The 14,794-nt window shown below is 40.5% G+C and overlaps 1 protein-coding gene across 1 annotated transcript in view; it reads right to left on the bottom strand.

Annotated features, from left to right (window-relative positions):
- The window catches only part of GNA12 (G protein subunit alpha 12), a 138,674-nt gene that overhangs the window by 123,535 nt on the left and 345 nt on the right, over positions 1-14,794 (bottom strand). Inside the window, exon 2 of the mRNA XM_012558256.2 lies at positions 14,581-14,790. Coding sequence (XP_012413710.2) covers positions 14,581-14,790 — 210 coding nt within the window. The remainder of the gene's footprint in view (positions 1-14,580; positions 14,791-14,794) is intronic.

Here is a 14,794-nt window from a genome sequence, read left to right as displayed (position 1 = left end):
TAGGTCTTTTACGTCTCTGGTTAGATTTATTCCTAAGTATTTTACCTTCTTGGGGGCTATTGTAAATGGTATTGATTTGATGATTTCCTCTTCGAGGTTCTCTTTGTTGGTGTAAAGGAATCCAACTGATTTTTGTATGTTTGTCTTGTATCATGACACTTTGCTGAAATCTTCTTTTAGTTCCAGTAGTTTTCTTGTGGATTCTTTGGGGTTTTCTGTGTATAAGATCATATTATTTGCAAATAGAGATACTCTGGCTCTTCCCTACCAATTTGTATGTCCTTTATTTCTTTTTCTAGCCTAATTGCTCTGGCTAGGACCTCCAGCATAATGTTGAATAAGAGTGGTGAAAAAGGGCATCCTTGTCTGGTTCCCGTTCTCAAGGGGAATGCTTTCAAACTCTCTCCATTTAGGATGATGTTGGCCGTTGGCTTTCACGGCTGAATTCTTTATGGAAGCAGAGTGTCACATCTTTCTCTCATGGAGCAGCTGGTGGGTTCGAACTGCCTACCTTTCGGTTAGCAGCTGAGTGCTTTATCCACTCTGCCACCAAGGTTCCTTATATCTAGCATCAAACACAGCTATATTCAAAATCTCACATGAAAGATGGCTGAAGGTCAAATCTGCTTACCTTAATGAGATTTGGTTAGAAGAATCGACGTGTGAACTTGAAAGCTGGAGGGAGAGACCAATCATTCATGTGTCTGAATATCCATGATGGCCAGAAGGGTCTCTCTGGATTTTTTTTTACTACGGAAACATACATGGATTTTTTTTGGTTTTGGCATTAAAAAGTTCAGCTGTGTAAAAGTAAGCTTGCTTACTTTAATGCAATTTGCCAATAAGGCAATAAAAACCCACTGCTCCCCCAGAGCCCAGAAACAGATCGATGCTCTGCTCTCATGCAAACCAAGTGCAGCATCATGCACGCACCAGGTGGTACTCTGAATCCAAGAAACAAGCCTACTATATGCCAGGAGTGTCAAACTGCTGACAAATATGGGAGAGCAGTAGATGCTTCTTCAAAGTCTTATTTGCCTTGGCAAAAAGTAAATGTGATACAGCAACAATTCCAAGAACTTCACACAATCCTAGATATTCCACAACAGAAGTTCTTAATCTGCAATCCACAGACCATTCATAAGTCCACTCTTGGAATTCAGGATGTCCAGGGAACCCCTTGCAACTCTGTGTATATATGTGAATTTTCTTGGGAGAAGGTCCATGGAGCTTTCAGCTAAAGAGCTAGCAAGCCAGCACACTGTGACCACTCCTTTGGACTACAAAGTTCCATCTAGTGCCTACACTGATTCTTCCTTAATACCTCTACCTGTTAGAATGTTCTGTCTTAACTGACAGACAAATGGATAGCACTGAGGTGGAACGATTAGTGTGTTCATCTCCACCTGTTAAAATCCTACAGCGCTTTCAAAGACAGCTCAAACCATACCTCCTTGAGAAGGCTCTTCCAGATCCTCGGCTGGAATTAATCTTCCCTATTCTCCTACTGAAGAAAGATCTGGCGATCTGCTCCCATAAAGATTACAACCAAGAAAACCCAATAGAGCAGTTCTACTCTGTCACATGGGGTCGCTTTGAATCAAAATCGACTCGACAGCACCTAACAACAACATTCTCCCACTACCTCTCTACCTCTACGATGGCACTGAACATGACATACCTGCATACTCTGTATAAAAATTACCTGGGCAAGTGTGTCCCCAATGAGACAGAGTGCCTGGAAGGTAGGCACTGGACAGTACCCACCAACAAATATCCCTTCCCCCACCAGCACAGGGCACAACGGATATATGATGAAAAAATGTTTGTTAGGATCAAACTGACAACAGCAACTCGGAAGATTAGACAGGAACCTTAGAGGGCAGTGAGTTTACATTAATGGAGGAGGAACAATCTGGAAAAGGGGGGTGAGAATGGTTGTACAACTTGAACAATATCATCAATGTCACTGAATTGCACATGTAGAAATTGTTGAATTGGTGGATGTTCTATATGGGTCTATTTTCAATAACAACAACGAATAAAATAAATTTTAAAAATGTTTGCTAAATTGAATTCTTTTGTTTTCAGTGTCAACAAGACACCACTAATTTTAATAATCTAATTCTTCAAAAATTTTTAAATCAGCGATATATACACATAAGGCAGGAGACCTCTGAGTTGTTTAAATGATATCCCAAGGCAATTATGTGTGTGGTATTATAATTCCCAGTAGATGTAACAAAGAATCTTCACATGGCTACTATTTTATTCACTTCTAACTGGATGTGAAATTCAGTAATTAAAAATGGCTTTTGAAATGTAACACATCATATCAGGGAGTGGAACCTCTCCGAGTTCAATCCAGGCTGGTGTGCATCCTCCCACACAAATACCGAGGAACACACTGTCACCAGAGGCATTGCACAACTTCTAAAATAACAAACACGAATTTTAAAGATAGCCCATTTAGGAAGTAAGAGAATATCATCTTTCAGATTATAAAAATAAAAATAACAAAGTAGGAAGTCTTACTGGGAATATTCACAGGAAGTCAAAGCAACTTGTTGCTGCTGTTAGGTGCCGTCGAGTCGATTCTCATAGTGACCCCATGTGACAAAGTAGAACTGTCCCATAGGTTTTCTCAGGCTGTTATCTTTATAGGAGCAGATCACCAGGTCTTTCTCCTGTGGAGTTGCTGGGTGGGTTTGAACCACCAACCTTTCAGTCAGCAACCGAGCACTTAACCATTGCACCACCAGGGCTCCTTTCAAAGCAACTAGTAGATTCAAGTAATCAACTGCAGAGGGTGGTGTGAGTAATGAAGTCAAAGGAATCCTACGTCCAAATTCAGGCATAATTGTGACTAAGAAAGAAGAGCCTTGAACCTGACTCAAAAGCCTTGGATGACAGAGACCTCTGGTTCCACCAAGATGAAATAGCTCCATTCCTTCCAGATGTAACATAACAAAGAAGCCCAGAAGTTTCTTAAGTAGAGAGACCAGGCAGGCTGCTCAGGACCTCAGGACTCAAGGAAAGCCATGGCGGTGAGTCCCCTGGTGTCCTTGCTGCCTCCCATCGATTCCAGACAGTGTTGCAAATGCCACCAAGCTGCAAATTGCCAGAGGCACAAACAAAGTGCGCCAAGAAGGGCCTGTTCCCTCTGGTCAAAGGACCAGAAAAAGGTGGTCTTACAACAGAAAACCTTTTTGTGAATACCCATCATACTCCAACACAAACGGAAAAACCACATACACACTCTACTGAGTGGTAGGGTGATCTTTCACTCCCTACTCCTGCCCTGTGGAAGCAGGTGGCATGCTCTAATTGCTCCAATTGCCCTGCTGGGTAGTGTTGCCAGGGCCAACCACGGATCTGATTTCTCATGCCCTGCCTACCAAAAGCAGGAGGTGATCCAATTCCCCCACTAGGGTAGTGTCAGTAGAGCACACTGGGGAGCCAAGCCTCCACCCCACTCAGTATCAACTAGGTAGAAGGAGGTAGTAGGAGGCTAGACTATTGTCACTCTGCTTGTCCTCTCTCTGCCCCTGGTGTCAGCCCAGCCAAATGGGGAGCTGATGTTACAACCCCACTCAGAAGCAAAAGGCAATAGTCTCAAGGACCTAAACCTGAAGGTCAATAACAAAAGAGCTAACATTCTTATCATTGGGAGAAGCAGAGAAACAGAGAGTGGAACTAAAAAATTATTTCGAGGAATAATGGCTGAAAACTTTCCAAATTTGGCAAAAGACATAAACCTATAGATTCAAGCAGCTGAGAAAACCCTAAATATGATAAACCAAAGAAACCTGTACCAAAACAAATCATAATTAAACTTCTAGGAACTAAAGACAAAGAAAAAATCTTGAAAGCAGCCAGAGAGAAATGATGCATTTACTTAGAGGGGAACACTGAGTCAAGTGACATAGATTTCTCATTTGAAGCCATGGAGGACAGAAGAATATGGCCCATTTTTCAAGTACTGAAAGAAAAGAACTGTCAACTAGGAATTCTATATCTGGCGAAAATATCCTTCAACAATAAAGGGGAGTACAACAATTAGTCTCTATTCACCTGGAACAACAGAGGAAGGAGAGTCAGGAATAGAAAGAGGATATGGAATGTGTAGCTAATTGCCTCAATGAACAACTGCCTCCCTTGCCATGAGACCAGAAGAACTAAATGGTGCCTGGCTACCATTACCGAACAATTTGATCAAAGAATCTATAAAAGAATCCCAATCAAAAGGGGGAAAATGCTGAACAAAATTTCAAATTCTAATGGACTCTAGACTTTCTGGATCTATAGAAGTTAAACAAACCCCTAAAACTGCTGCTGAGATGATCTTTAAACAAGCCAAAAATATCCCCTGAAGTCTTCAAATCAAACAATAGTTTAGCTTAACTAGTAAAAAATGTCTGCCTTGAGCATTATGCTCTTTTAAGAACTATCAATAATGGAGCCCTGGTGGCACAGTGGTTAAGAGTTGGCAGTTCGAATCCACCAGCTGCTCCTTAGAAACTCTATGGGTCATTCTACTCTGTCCTATAGGGTTTTGGTTTGGTATTAGGGATCAAATTGACAACATCAACTCAAAAGATTAGATAGTAACCTGAAAAGGGGCAGTGAGTTTACGTTAATGAGGGAGGAACAACTCAGAAAAGGAGGGTGAGAATGGTTGCACAACTCGAAGAATGTAATTAATGTCACTAAATTGCACATGTAGAAACTGTTAAATTGGTGCATGTTTTACCATACGTATTCTCAACAACAAAAAAAATAAGTAAAATTGAGGAAAAAAATAAAAAACCTGAATCTATGTCATCTCTGAGGAATGAACAAACAGAATGAAGGGGACACCACATAGGATTGGTTTTCTGGGTTTGAGGAATACGACGATAGTCTCATAGGACATCTTGGTCAACTGGCATAAAATAGTTCATAAAGTTATGTTCTACGTCCCAGTTTGGTGAGAAGCGTCTGAAGTCTTAAAAGCTTGTAAGCGGCCATCTAAGACACAACTATTGGTCTCTATTCATCCACAGCAAAAGAGAAAGAAGGAAACCAAAAACCCCAAGAAGAAACTAGTCTACAGGGCTAATAGTCTACATGAACCACGACCTCATCTACCCTCAGACCAGAAGAACTAGATGGTGCCCAGCTACCAACAACTGTTTTAATCAGGGCCACAGTAGACGTACTCTGATAGAATGAGAGAAAAATGTAGAACAAAACCTCAAATCCCTTAAAAAACAAAAAAACAGACTTACTGGACTGGTTCATACTGGAGGCCTCCCCAACACTACTGCCCTGAGATACTCTTCAAACCTTGAACTGAAAATAAGGTTACCTTTTAGCTAAATAAGAGATTGGCTCACAAAATAATGAATATCAATGGTAAGTACTGTGCCCCTTTCAAAATTAAACTATATGAGACCAAACAGTCAAAAATTACTTTAAAACAAAGATGAGAATGTAAGGGGGCAGGGAAACTAGATTAATGGAAATGGAACAACTCGAACAGAAATAACAAGAATGTTCATGCATTGTGAAGAATATAACCAACGTTACGGAACAAGCTGTGTAGAAACTGTTGAATGGGAATCTAAACTGCTGTGTAAACCTTTCCCAAAAACACAATAAAATATTACCTAAAAACAAAATAAAAGAAGAAAGGGGAAATAAACACATTCTGGGACAAAGGAAAGCTAAGAGAATTTGTTGCTGGCAAACCTATTCTTAAAAAGAATGGTTAAAGGAAGTTCTCTAAACAGAAAGAAAATGATAATGGGAGGCTTGAAACTTCAGAAACGAAAGAACACTGAAATGCATAAAAACAGGGGTAAATAAAATAAATTACCATACTTCTCATGAGTTTCTTAAGTCATATTTGATGATTAAAGCAAAACCATCTGATGTGGTACTCAAATATATATATATACATACACACATACATATAATATTTAAGACACTTATATCTAAAAAGTGAGGAGTACAAAGAGACTTAAATGGAAGTTTTTATACTTCATTGAAGTTGTAAAACATTGATACAGTACACTATGATAAGTTACCTACATATACTATAAACCTAGAGCAACTACTAAGAAAACTACACAAAGTGATACACTCAAAACTAAATATGCAAATCAAGATGGAATCCTAAAATATGTTTAGGTAATCCACAGGAAGACAGGCAAAGAGAAGCAGAGGAAACAAATGAAACAAAACAAAAACAAAATGTGAGACTTAAGCCCTAACATATTAAAAAGTACCTTAAATGTAAACGGTCTAAATATGTCAATTAAATTAGAGAGATCGGCAGGGTGGGAAAAAAAGATAGGCTGCAACAATATGCTATCTACATGAAACTCAGTTCAAAACAACCACATGGGTAAGTTAAAAGTAAAAGGATGGAAAAACATATACAATGAAGGCATTATTAATAATAATAATAAAAGCAAAAAAAAACCCCAAACCCATTGTTGTTGAGTCGATTCCAACTCATAGCAACCCTATAGGACAGAGTAGAACTGCCCCATAGTTTCCAAGGAGCGCCTGGTGGATATGAACTGCCGACCTTTTGCAGGAGTAGCTATATTAATATCCAACACAGTAGACTTCAGAGCAAAGAAAATTACTAGAAACAAAGAGGGATATTATATAATAATAAAATGGTCAATCCACCAAGAAGATTTAACAATCCTAAATGTGTACACACCAAACCACAGAGCCTCGAAACACACAAAGCAAAAACTGATAGAGGAGAAATAGACAAATTCACCATTATAGATGAAGACTTCAAAATTCTACTCTCAGCAACTGACAGAACTACTACTATGCAGAAAATCACCAAAGATACAGAAGAACTTAACAACGCCATCAACCAACAAAATCCAACATACACAGAACACTCCATCCAATAATAGCAGAATATACATTTTTTTTCCTCCAAGTATCCATGAAACATACATCAACACAGGGCCACAGAACATATACCATGAAAGATCATATCCTGGGTCATAAAACAAACTTCAACAAATTTAAAAGAATTCAAATTATACTGAGTATGTTTTCACACCATAATGGAATCAAACTAGAAATCAATAATAGAAAGACAAAAGAAAAATCTCTAAACACTTGGAAATTACAACACACTTCCAAATTATCCAAGGGTCAAAGGAGTCTCAAACGAAATTAAAATACACATAAAATTGAATAAAAATGAAAACACAACATATCAAAATATGTGGGACACAGATAAAGCAGTGCTAAGAGGAAAATTTATAGCACTTTGCTTACATTAGGGAAGAGGAAAGGTCTCAAATGAATAATAAAACTGCTTACCTCAAGAAGTACAAAAAAGAGCAAAAATAAACCCAAAGCAAGGAGAAGGAAGGAAACAATAACGATAAGAGCAGATGTCAATGAAACTGAAAACAGGAAAATCACAGATAAAAATCAATAAAACAAAAGCTGGTTCTTCCCTCCCCCCCCAAAAAAATCAATAAAATTGATAAACCTCTAAAACTGACAAAAATAAAAAGACATAAACCAATATTAGGAAAGAAGCAGAAAATATCACTACAGATCCTGCAGGCATTAGAAGGGAATATTATGAAAAACTTTGGATCAACTCCTTGAAAATCACAAACTACCCAAACTCAACCACTTGTCCTGAATAGTCCCTGTGATGGTTAAGGTTATGCGTCAACTTGGCTAGGCCATGATTCTCAGAGGTTTGGCAGATATTATGCAATCATTCTCCATTTGTGATCTGATATGAGCAGCCAATCAGTTGAAAGAGGAGTTTCTGGGGTGTGTGGCCTGAATCCAATATATATAGATGTTCTGGCAAAGCTTGTAGTTTCTGGATCCTGCATCTAACTCGTCATTCTTTGACCTCTGGTTATCGGGATGTGAGCCAGCAGCCTACCGTCTGACCTGTCAATTTTGGGTTCCTCAGCCCTGCAACCACATGAGTCAGGAGAAGCCTGACCCACTGATTTGGGACTTGCCAGCCTCCACAACTGCATGAGCCATTTCCTGGAAATAAATCTCTCCCCACCTCCCCAGTTTTGCTCCTCTAGAGAACCCATCCTAAGACAGTCCTACAACCATTAAGGAAATTGAATTCATAACTAATGAATTTCCAAAAAGAAATCTCTAGTCCAAGATGGTTTTACTGGAGGGTTCTACAAAACATTTAAAGAAGAAATAACACCAATTTTACACAAAAAAATCTCTTCCAGAAAACAGAAGAGAGAACATTACCTAACTCATTTTATGAGGCTACACCAAAACCAGAAAAAAAAGTACCAAAAAAAGAAAATTATAAACCAGTATCTCTAATGTATCTCATAAGCTTAGATGAAAAAAATATTAGCAAACTGAGTCTAGTAATGGATAAAAAAAATTATACACCATGAACAAGTGAGATTTATTCCATGCATGCAAGGCTGGTTCAGGTTCAACATAAAAAAATCAAACAATGTAATCTACCATTTCATGTGACTAAAGAAGAAAAATCACGATTATACTGATTGACCCAGAGAAAGCATTTGATAAAATCTAACACCCAAGTTACAGAATGGAGAAGAACTTCCTCAACTTGATAAAGAGCATCTACAGAAAAGTCTACAATTAACAACATACTTGGTGGTAAAAGGCTGCTTGCTATCTAAGATGGAGATCAAAGCAAAGATGTTTGCTCTCATCACTCTTATTCAACATAGTACTAGAAGTTCTTAAAAAAAAACAAACCAAAAAACAAACCGTTTGCTGTTGAGCTGATTCCAACTCATAGCGACCCTATACTACAGAACAGAACTGCCTCTTAGGGTTCCCAAGCAGTGGCTGGTGGATTCGAACTGCTGACCTTCCTTCTGGTTAGCAGGTGAGCTCTTATCCACTACACCACCAGGGCTCAGCCTAGAAGTTCTAGCCACTGCAATAAGGCAAGGAAAAGAAATAAAAAGCATAGATTGGGAAAGAAGAAATAGAACTGCACCTACTTGCAGGTAACATGATGTTTTTTGTAGAAAACCCCAAGGAAACTATAAGAAAACTCTTAGAACTAATAAGTGTGTTCAGCAAGGTTACAGGATATAAGATTAACATACACAAGTAAATCACATTTCTGTATACTACCAATGAATATGTGAAAACTGAAATTAAAAACACAATACCATTACAATTGTTCTAAAGAAAATGAAATACTTTTAGGATAAACTTAACAAAACATGTAGAGGATCTATACGCCAAAAATTACAAAATACTGATAAATGAAGTCAAAGAAGACCTAAATAAATGGAGACACATCGTGATTGCAGATTGGAAGACTCCATATAGCAAAGATGTCAATTCTTCCCAAACTGATTTACAGGTTTAATACAATTTCTATCAAAATCCCAGCAAGGTTTTCATAGACACAGACAAGCTTATTCTAAAATTTATACGGAAAGGCACAGGTCCTAGAGTAGTTAAAACAATTGAGAAAGGAGAATAAAGTGGGAGAAGTCACTCTACCTGATATTAAGCTTACTAGATAGGATCCCTGGTAGTGCAATGGTTAAGCACTCAGCTGCTAACACAAAGGTTGGTGGTTTGAACCCACCCAATGGCTCCATGGAGGACAGACCTGGCAATCTGCTTTTATAAAGATTACAGCCTAGGAAACCCTATGGAGCATTTCTATTCTATCACATGGAGCTGCTATGAGTCAGAATCAACTCAACGGCACCCAACAACAACAGATAGCTACAGTAATAAAGACAGCATAATTTTGGCAGAATGAGAGACACACAAATAAATGGAACAGAGGAGAGAACCCAGAAATAGACCCATATAAATATGCCCGACTGACTTTTGACAAGATGGAAAAGCAATTCAACGGAGGAATGATAATCTTTTCGACAAATGATACTGGAGCACTTGAACACTTACAGGCAAAAAAAAAAAAAAAAATGAACCTCAACTAAAACTTCACATCTTACACAAAAATTAGCTAAAAATGGATTATGAACTTAAATGTAAAACTATAAAACTTTCAGGAAAAAAAAATTCAAAGGAGAAAATCTTCAGGATCTAGCACTAGGCAGAGTTCCTAGACTTGACACCAAAAGCATGGTCCATAAAATGAAAAATGGATAACTGAACCTCATCAAAATTATAAAAAATTTTGCTCTGTGGAAGATCCTGTTAAGCGGATGAACAGATGAACTACAGACTGGGAGAAAATATTTGCAAGCCACATAGTTGACAAAGGGCTAGTATCAAGAATACATAAAGAACTCCCAAAACTCAACAGTAAAATAAACAATCCAATTAGAAAAGGCGCGAAAAAACACGAAGAGGCATTTCACTGAAGAGGATACACAGATGGCAAATAAGCACATGAAAAGATGTTCAATATCATTAGCTATCAGGGAAATGCAAAGTAAAACCACAATAAGATACCACTAGATAAATATGAGAATGGCTAAAAAAATAACGAAAACACCAAAGGCTGACAAGGATGCAGAGAAACTGGATCACTTAGACATTGCTGGTAGAAATATAAAATGGTATAGCCACTTTAGAAACAGTTTGGCAGTTCTTACAAAACTAAACAAGCAGCTACCATACAATCCAGAAAATGCACTCTTGGGCATTTATCCCAGAGAAATGAAAACTTATGTACACACAAAAACCCAGATGTCCTTCAACAGATGAATGGTTAAACAAACTGTGGTACCTCCATACCATGGAATACTGTTTTTGTTGTTGTGGGGTGCCACAGAGTGGATTCCTACTCATAGTGACCCCATGTGACAGAGTAAAACTGCCCCATAAGGCTTCCTAGGCTGTAATCTTTATAGGAGCAAGGTCTTTCTCCCACGAATCTGCTGGGTGGGTTTGAACCATCAACCTTTTGGTTAGCAGCCAAATGCTTAACGTTGCACCACCGGGGCTCTTTTAATGAATACTACTCAGCCATGAAAAGGAACAAACAGGCAGCAACTTGGATGAACCTCCAAGGAATTATGCTGACTGATCAAAGCCAATTCCAAAAGATCATACACTGCATGATTCCATTTATATAACATTCTTGAAATGATAAAATGCCAAGGTCACAGACAGAGAGGAAGGCTGGAGTAGATATAAAAGAGCAACATGAGGGATCCAGTGGTGATGGAAAGGTTCTGCGTCTTGACTGTATCAATGTCAATATCCTCGTTGTGATATACTATAGTTTTGCAAGAAAACTATAGTTTTGGAGAAAACTGGACAAAGGGTACGTGGGATGTTTTATTTCTTAGAAGTGCATATGATTCTACTAGTGTCTCAAAATTCAAAGTTTAATTAAAAAAAAAAAAAGATCAGGTTTGATTCCCAGCTCTGTCACCTTCTAATTAGGTAACTGGCCTAGAGCAGATTTTAAGCTCTCTCTCCTTAATTTTCTCATTGGCTAAACGGCACGATACCATCTGAGCGTGATGAAAACTAAATGCCATATATGAAAAGGCCTGCACGATTCACGGCACACTGTAAGTGCTTTAAAAATAGCCTGTTAATCATACTAAATCTATATGCAGACACAAACGTTATCCTAAACAGTATCATTCCAATGTTCACTTTTAAGCCATGCAAAGCAATTTATTTCAAAGAGTCTCTTCCCAAAGTGATCTATCCAAAGGAATACGGAGGGAAGGATTTTTGGCTGCAAACAGAACGATGAATTTCTAACTGGTTATTGAAGTGGTCACAGCAGATAAAGTGAGTTTAATATGGAACCACTATTAGTAATAAAACGAAACCCTGGTGGCATAGTGGTTAAGCACTGCAACTGCTAACAAAAAGGTCGGCAGTTCGAATCCACCAGGCACTCCTTGGAAACCCTACGGGGCAGTTCTAGACTGTCCGATAGGGTTGCTATGAGTCTGAATCGATTTGACGGCAATGGGTTTGGTTTGGTTATTAGTAATAAAAAGTTGGAAGGAAAATAGTGGTTAACAAATCGTGTTTCTGTTGATAAGAAAGCCGGTAAAATTTAATGTTTATATGCACTGGGAATAGGTTAAGACTGAGTTTTCTAAAACACACTTAATATACTGATTTAGATTCAAGATTCTATGTTTTTAAATACTTTCTCTGCCTCCCAAATTGAAATAAAACGGGCGACAGTCTGCTAAGTCTTTATACTTTTATACCTGCCTAGCTCTGAGGGTGAGGAAAGCAGCAAAAATAAAATTAGGCTGTTTGGCAGAGAAGTTAGAAACCAAGCTCTGGAAGACAATTGATGCACTTTGCCCCAGAAGATGAGGGGATTTCTAAACACACAGCCAATTCCCCATGAATCACACTGGGCACCCAGCCTTCAAAGCTCAGGAAGTATCTGGCCAGAACGCTGACTCACAGAGAGCCTTTTGAAAGAGGTGAAAAGGAAAGGGGTGTTTTATCATTCAAATGATTTTCTTCCAGTTGGCATCCTAAAGGAGCTACTTTTATTAAAAATGACATATTCTAATAACAAATACGTAAAGTGGGAATACTGGTGCAAGATTTCTGAGGCAATCCTGGAAGAAAGCAGCAGGCCTGGAAGTCTGGTGTCAGGGTTCCAGCACTGAGGGCCCACGAAGAGGTCACTTCATTGCCAAGGTCAGACTTCCTCATGGTTGAAGTGAAAGAAATGTACTAGATGGGTTTCCTTAACCCTCTGCTAAATTTAAGGAGCTCTGGTGGCTCAAATGGTTAAGCACTGGGTACTAATCAAAAGGCTAGTGGTTCGAACTCACCCAGAAATGCCTCAGAAGAAAGGTCTGGAGATCTGCTTCTAAAAGGTCAGTCATGGAAACTGTATGGAGCACAGTTCTACTCTGACACACATGGGGTCGCCATGAGTCAGAGCTGACTCAGTGGTAACTTTTTTTTTTGCTAAATTTAAAATTCCTTGGGCACCATTAAATCCAGAGCACAGGCAGGTTTCCTGGTATGACAAACTTCCCGCTTACCGCTGCTCTGAAACAACTTTCCTCATGCATGCAATTTGGTTTCCCCAAAATCAGCTTGGGAAACAGTGAGGGCGTGACAAACGGGTAAAGATAAAGTTTAAAAAAAAAAAGAAGAAAAAAAGGAGGAAAGACTCTATGTAGGTGTCTGATAGACTATATTCTCCCCTCATCCTCAGTTTTCTCCAGCTTTCTTTCTTTGGGCATGTTAGCACAGGTTCACCTCAGAGAGAGACTAGAACCCTGACTACGTCAACTCTACAGGACCAATTGGCCCATTTCTTCCACAAACACAAATTGCAACAAATAAAATGGAGACAAGACAGAGAAGGAGAATATGGAGATTCAATGGCAATTCAGGAGCTACATTAAAAATAGCAATGTAAGGCTTGTCTTTGTATCTTGACTCAAACTATTCCAGTAATTACGCACCAATGGGGGAAATCTGAACATGGACTGGATATTTGATATTTTGTTGTTGTTAGTTGTCATCGAGTTGACTCCGACGCATGGTGACCCCACATGTACAGAGTAGAACTGCTCCATAGGGTTTTCAAGGCTGTGACCTTTCGAAAGCACATCTCAGGGCCTGTCTTCTGAGGCGTCCCTGGGTAGGTTCGATCCGCCAACCTTTCATCTAGTGATCCAGTGTTTAACCGTATGTGCTACCCAGGGACTCTCCTTGATGACGTTAAGAAATTGTTATTAATTTTTAGGTTAGATACTCGTTATGTTTTTAAAACAAGTTCTCCTCTTTTAGAGATACATACTAAATTATCTGCCAATGAAATTACACGATGCCTGCGATTTGCTTTTAAAATAATGGGGGCGGGAACAGAGAGAGGGAGTACAGATGAAACAAGATGACCACTGTGAAAGTTCACTGTACCATCATGCTATTCTATTTTTGTGTATGTTTGAAAGTTTCATCATGAAAAGTTTAGAAAGAAAGACTAGTGGCTGGCTTCCCCTCCAGTTTACACTGCTCTCCAAAACTTCGCTGAAGGGCAAGTTAAGCGCCGTTTCCCCACCCTAGGAAGCTGGAAGGAGACAACGGGTGGATGCTACCCTGCAGCCCTTCCCCACAGTGGCGTGTTCTTCCCAGAAGTTGGCCAGCTGCACCACGTCCAGCAGCCCCAGGTACCAGGGCGAGGGTGCAGGAGGGGGTGGGGGGTGGTAAGGAAAGAAAGCGTGAGGCCAGGTGAGGGGCGCTCACCCTGGGGACTACAGTGTCCCCTAGGGAGTGCTGCGGAAGACCCTGGGCCAGGGCGACGCGCGGCGAGGGGATGGACCCAGGAGGGCGGCTGCGGCCCTACCTGCCAGACACGTGTACGCGCGGCCAGCGGGAGAGGGGCGGAAGGGGCGCCCCAGGGGAGTCCCCTACCTGTCAACAGGTGTGCAGGGGCGGAAGGGGCGCCCCTGGGTGGTTCCCCTACCTGCCCTACCTGCTGACAAGTGGGCAGGGTGAGGGTGACGCCGGGGTCCCCCTGCCTGCCCTACGAGGCGACAGGTGTGCGGGGCGGAGGGGCGCCCCCGGTGTCCCCCTACCTGCCGACAGGTGTGCGGGGTGGGGGCGCCCCGAGTCCCGGCCCACCTTGAGGATGTTGTCGAAGATGGTGTCCCGGAACTCGAGCAGCGCCTTCTGGTCGAACTCGCGGCCGTGGATGATGCGCATCTGCTTGAGGAAGGTGGACTTGCCGCTCTCGCCGGCGCCCAGCAGCAGGATCTTGACGAGGCGCCGCACGGCGCGCCGCTCGCGGGCCAGCAGCGCGTCGATGTCGCGGCTGCGCCTCCGCGCCTCCCGCTCC

Source organism: Trichechus manatus, unplaced genomic scaffold (assembly GCF_000243295.1).
Source record: "Trichechus manatus latirostris isolate Lorelei unplaced genomic scaffold, TriManLat1.0 scaffold00151, whole genome shotgun sequence".
In the NCBI taxonomy this organism is placed as follows: domain Eukaryota; kingdom Metazoa; phylum Chordata; class Mammalia; order Sirenia; family Trichechidae; genus Trichechus; species Trichechus manatus.
Note: the sequence above shows the minus strand (reverse complement) of the source record. Positions and strands in the feature narration are given on the sequence as shown.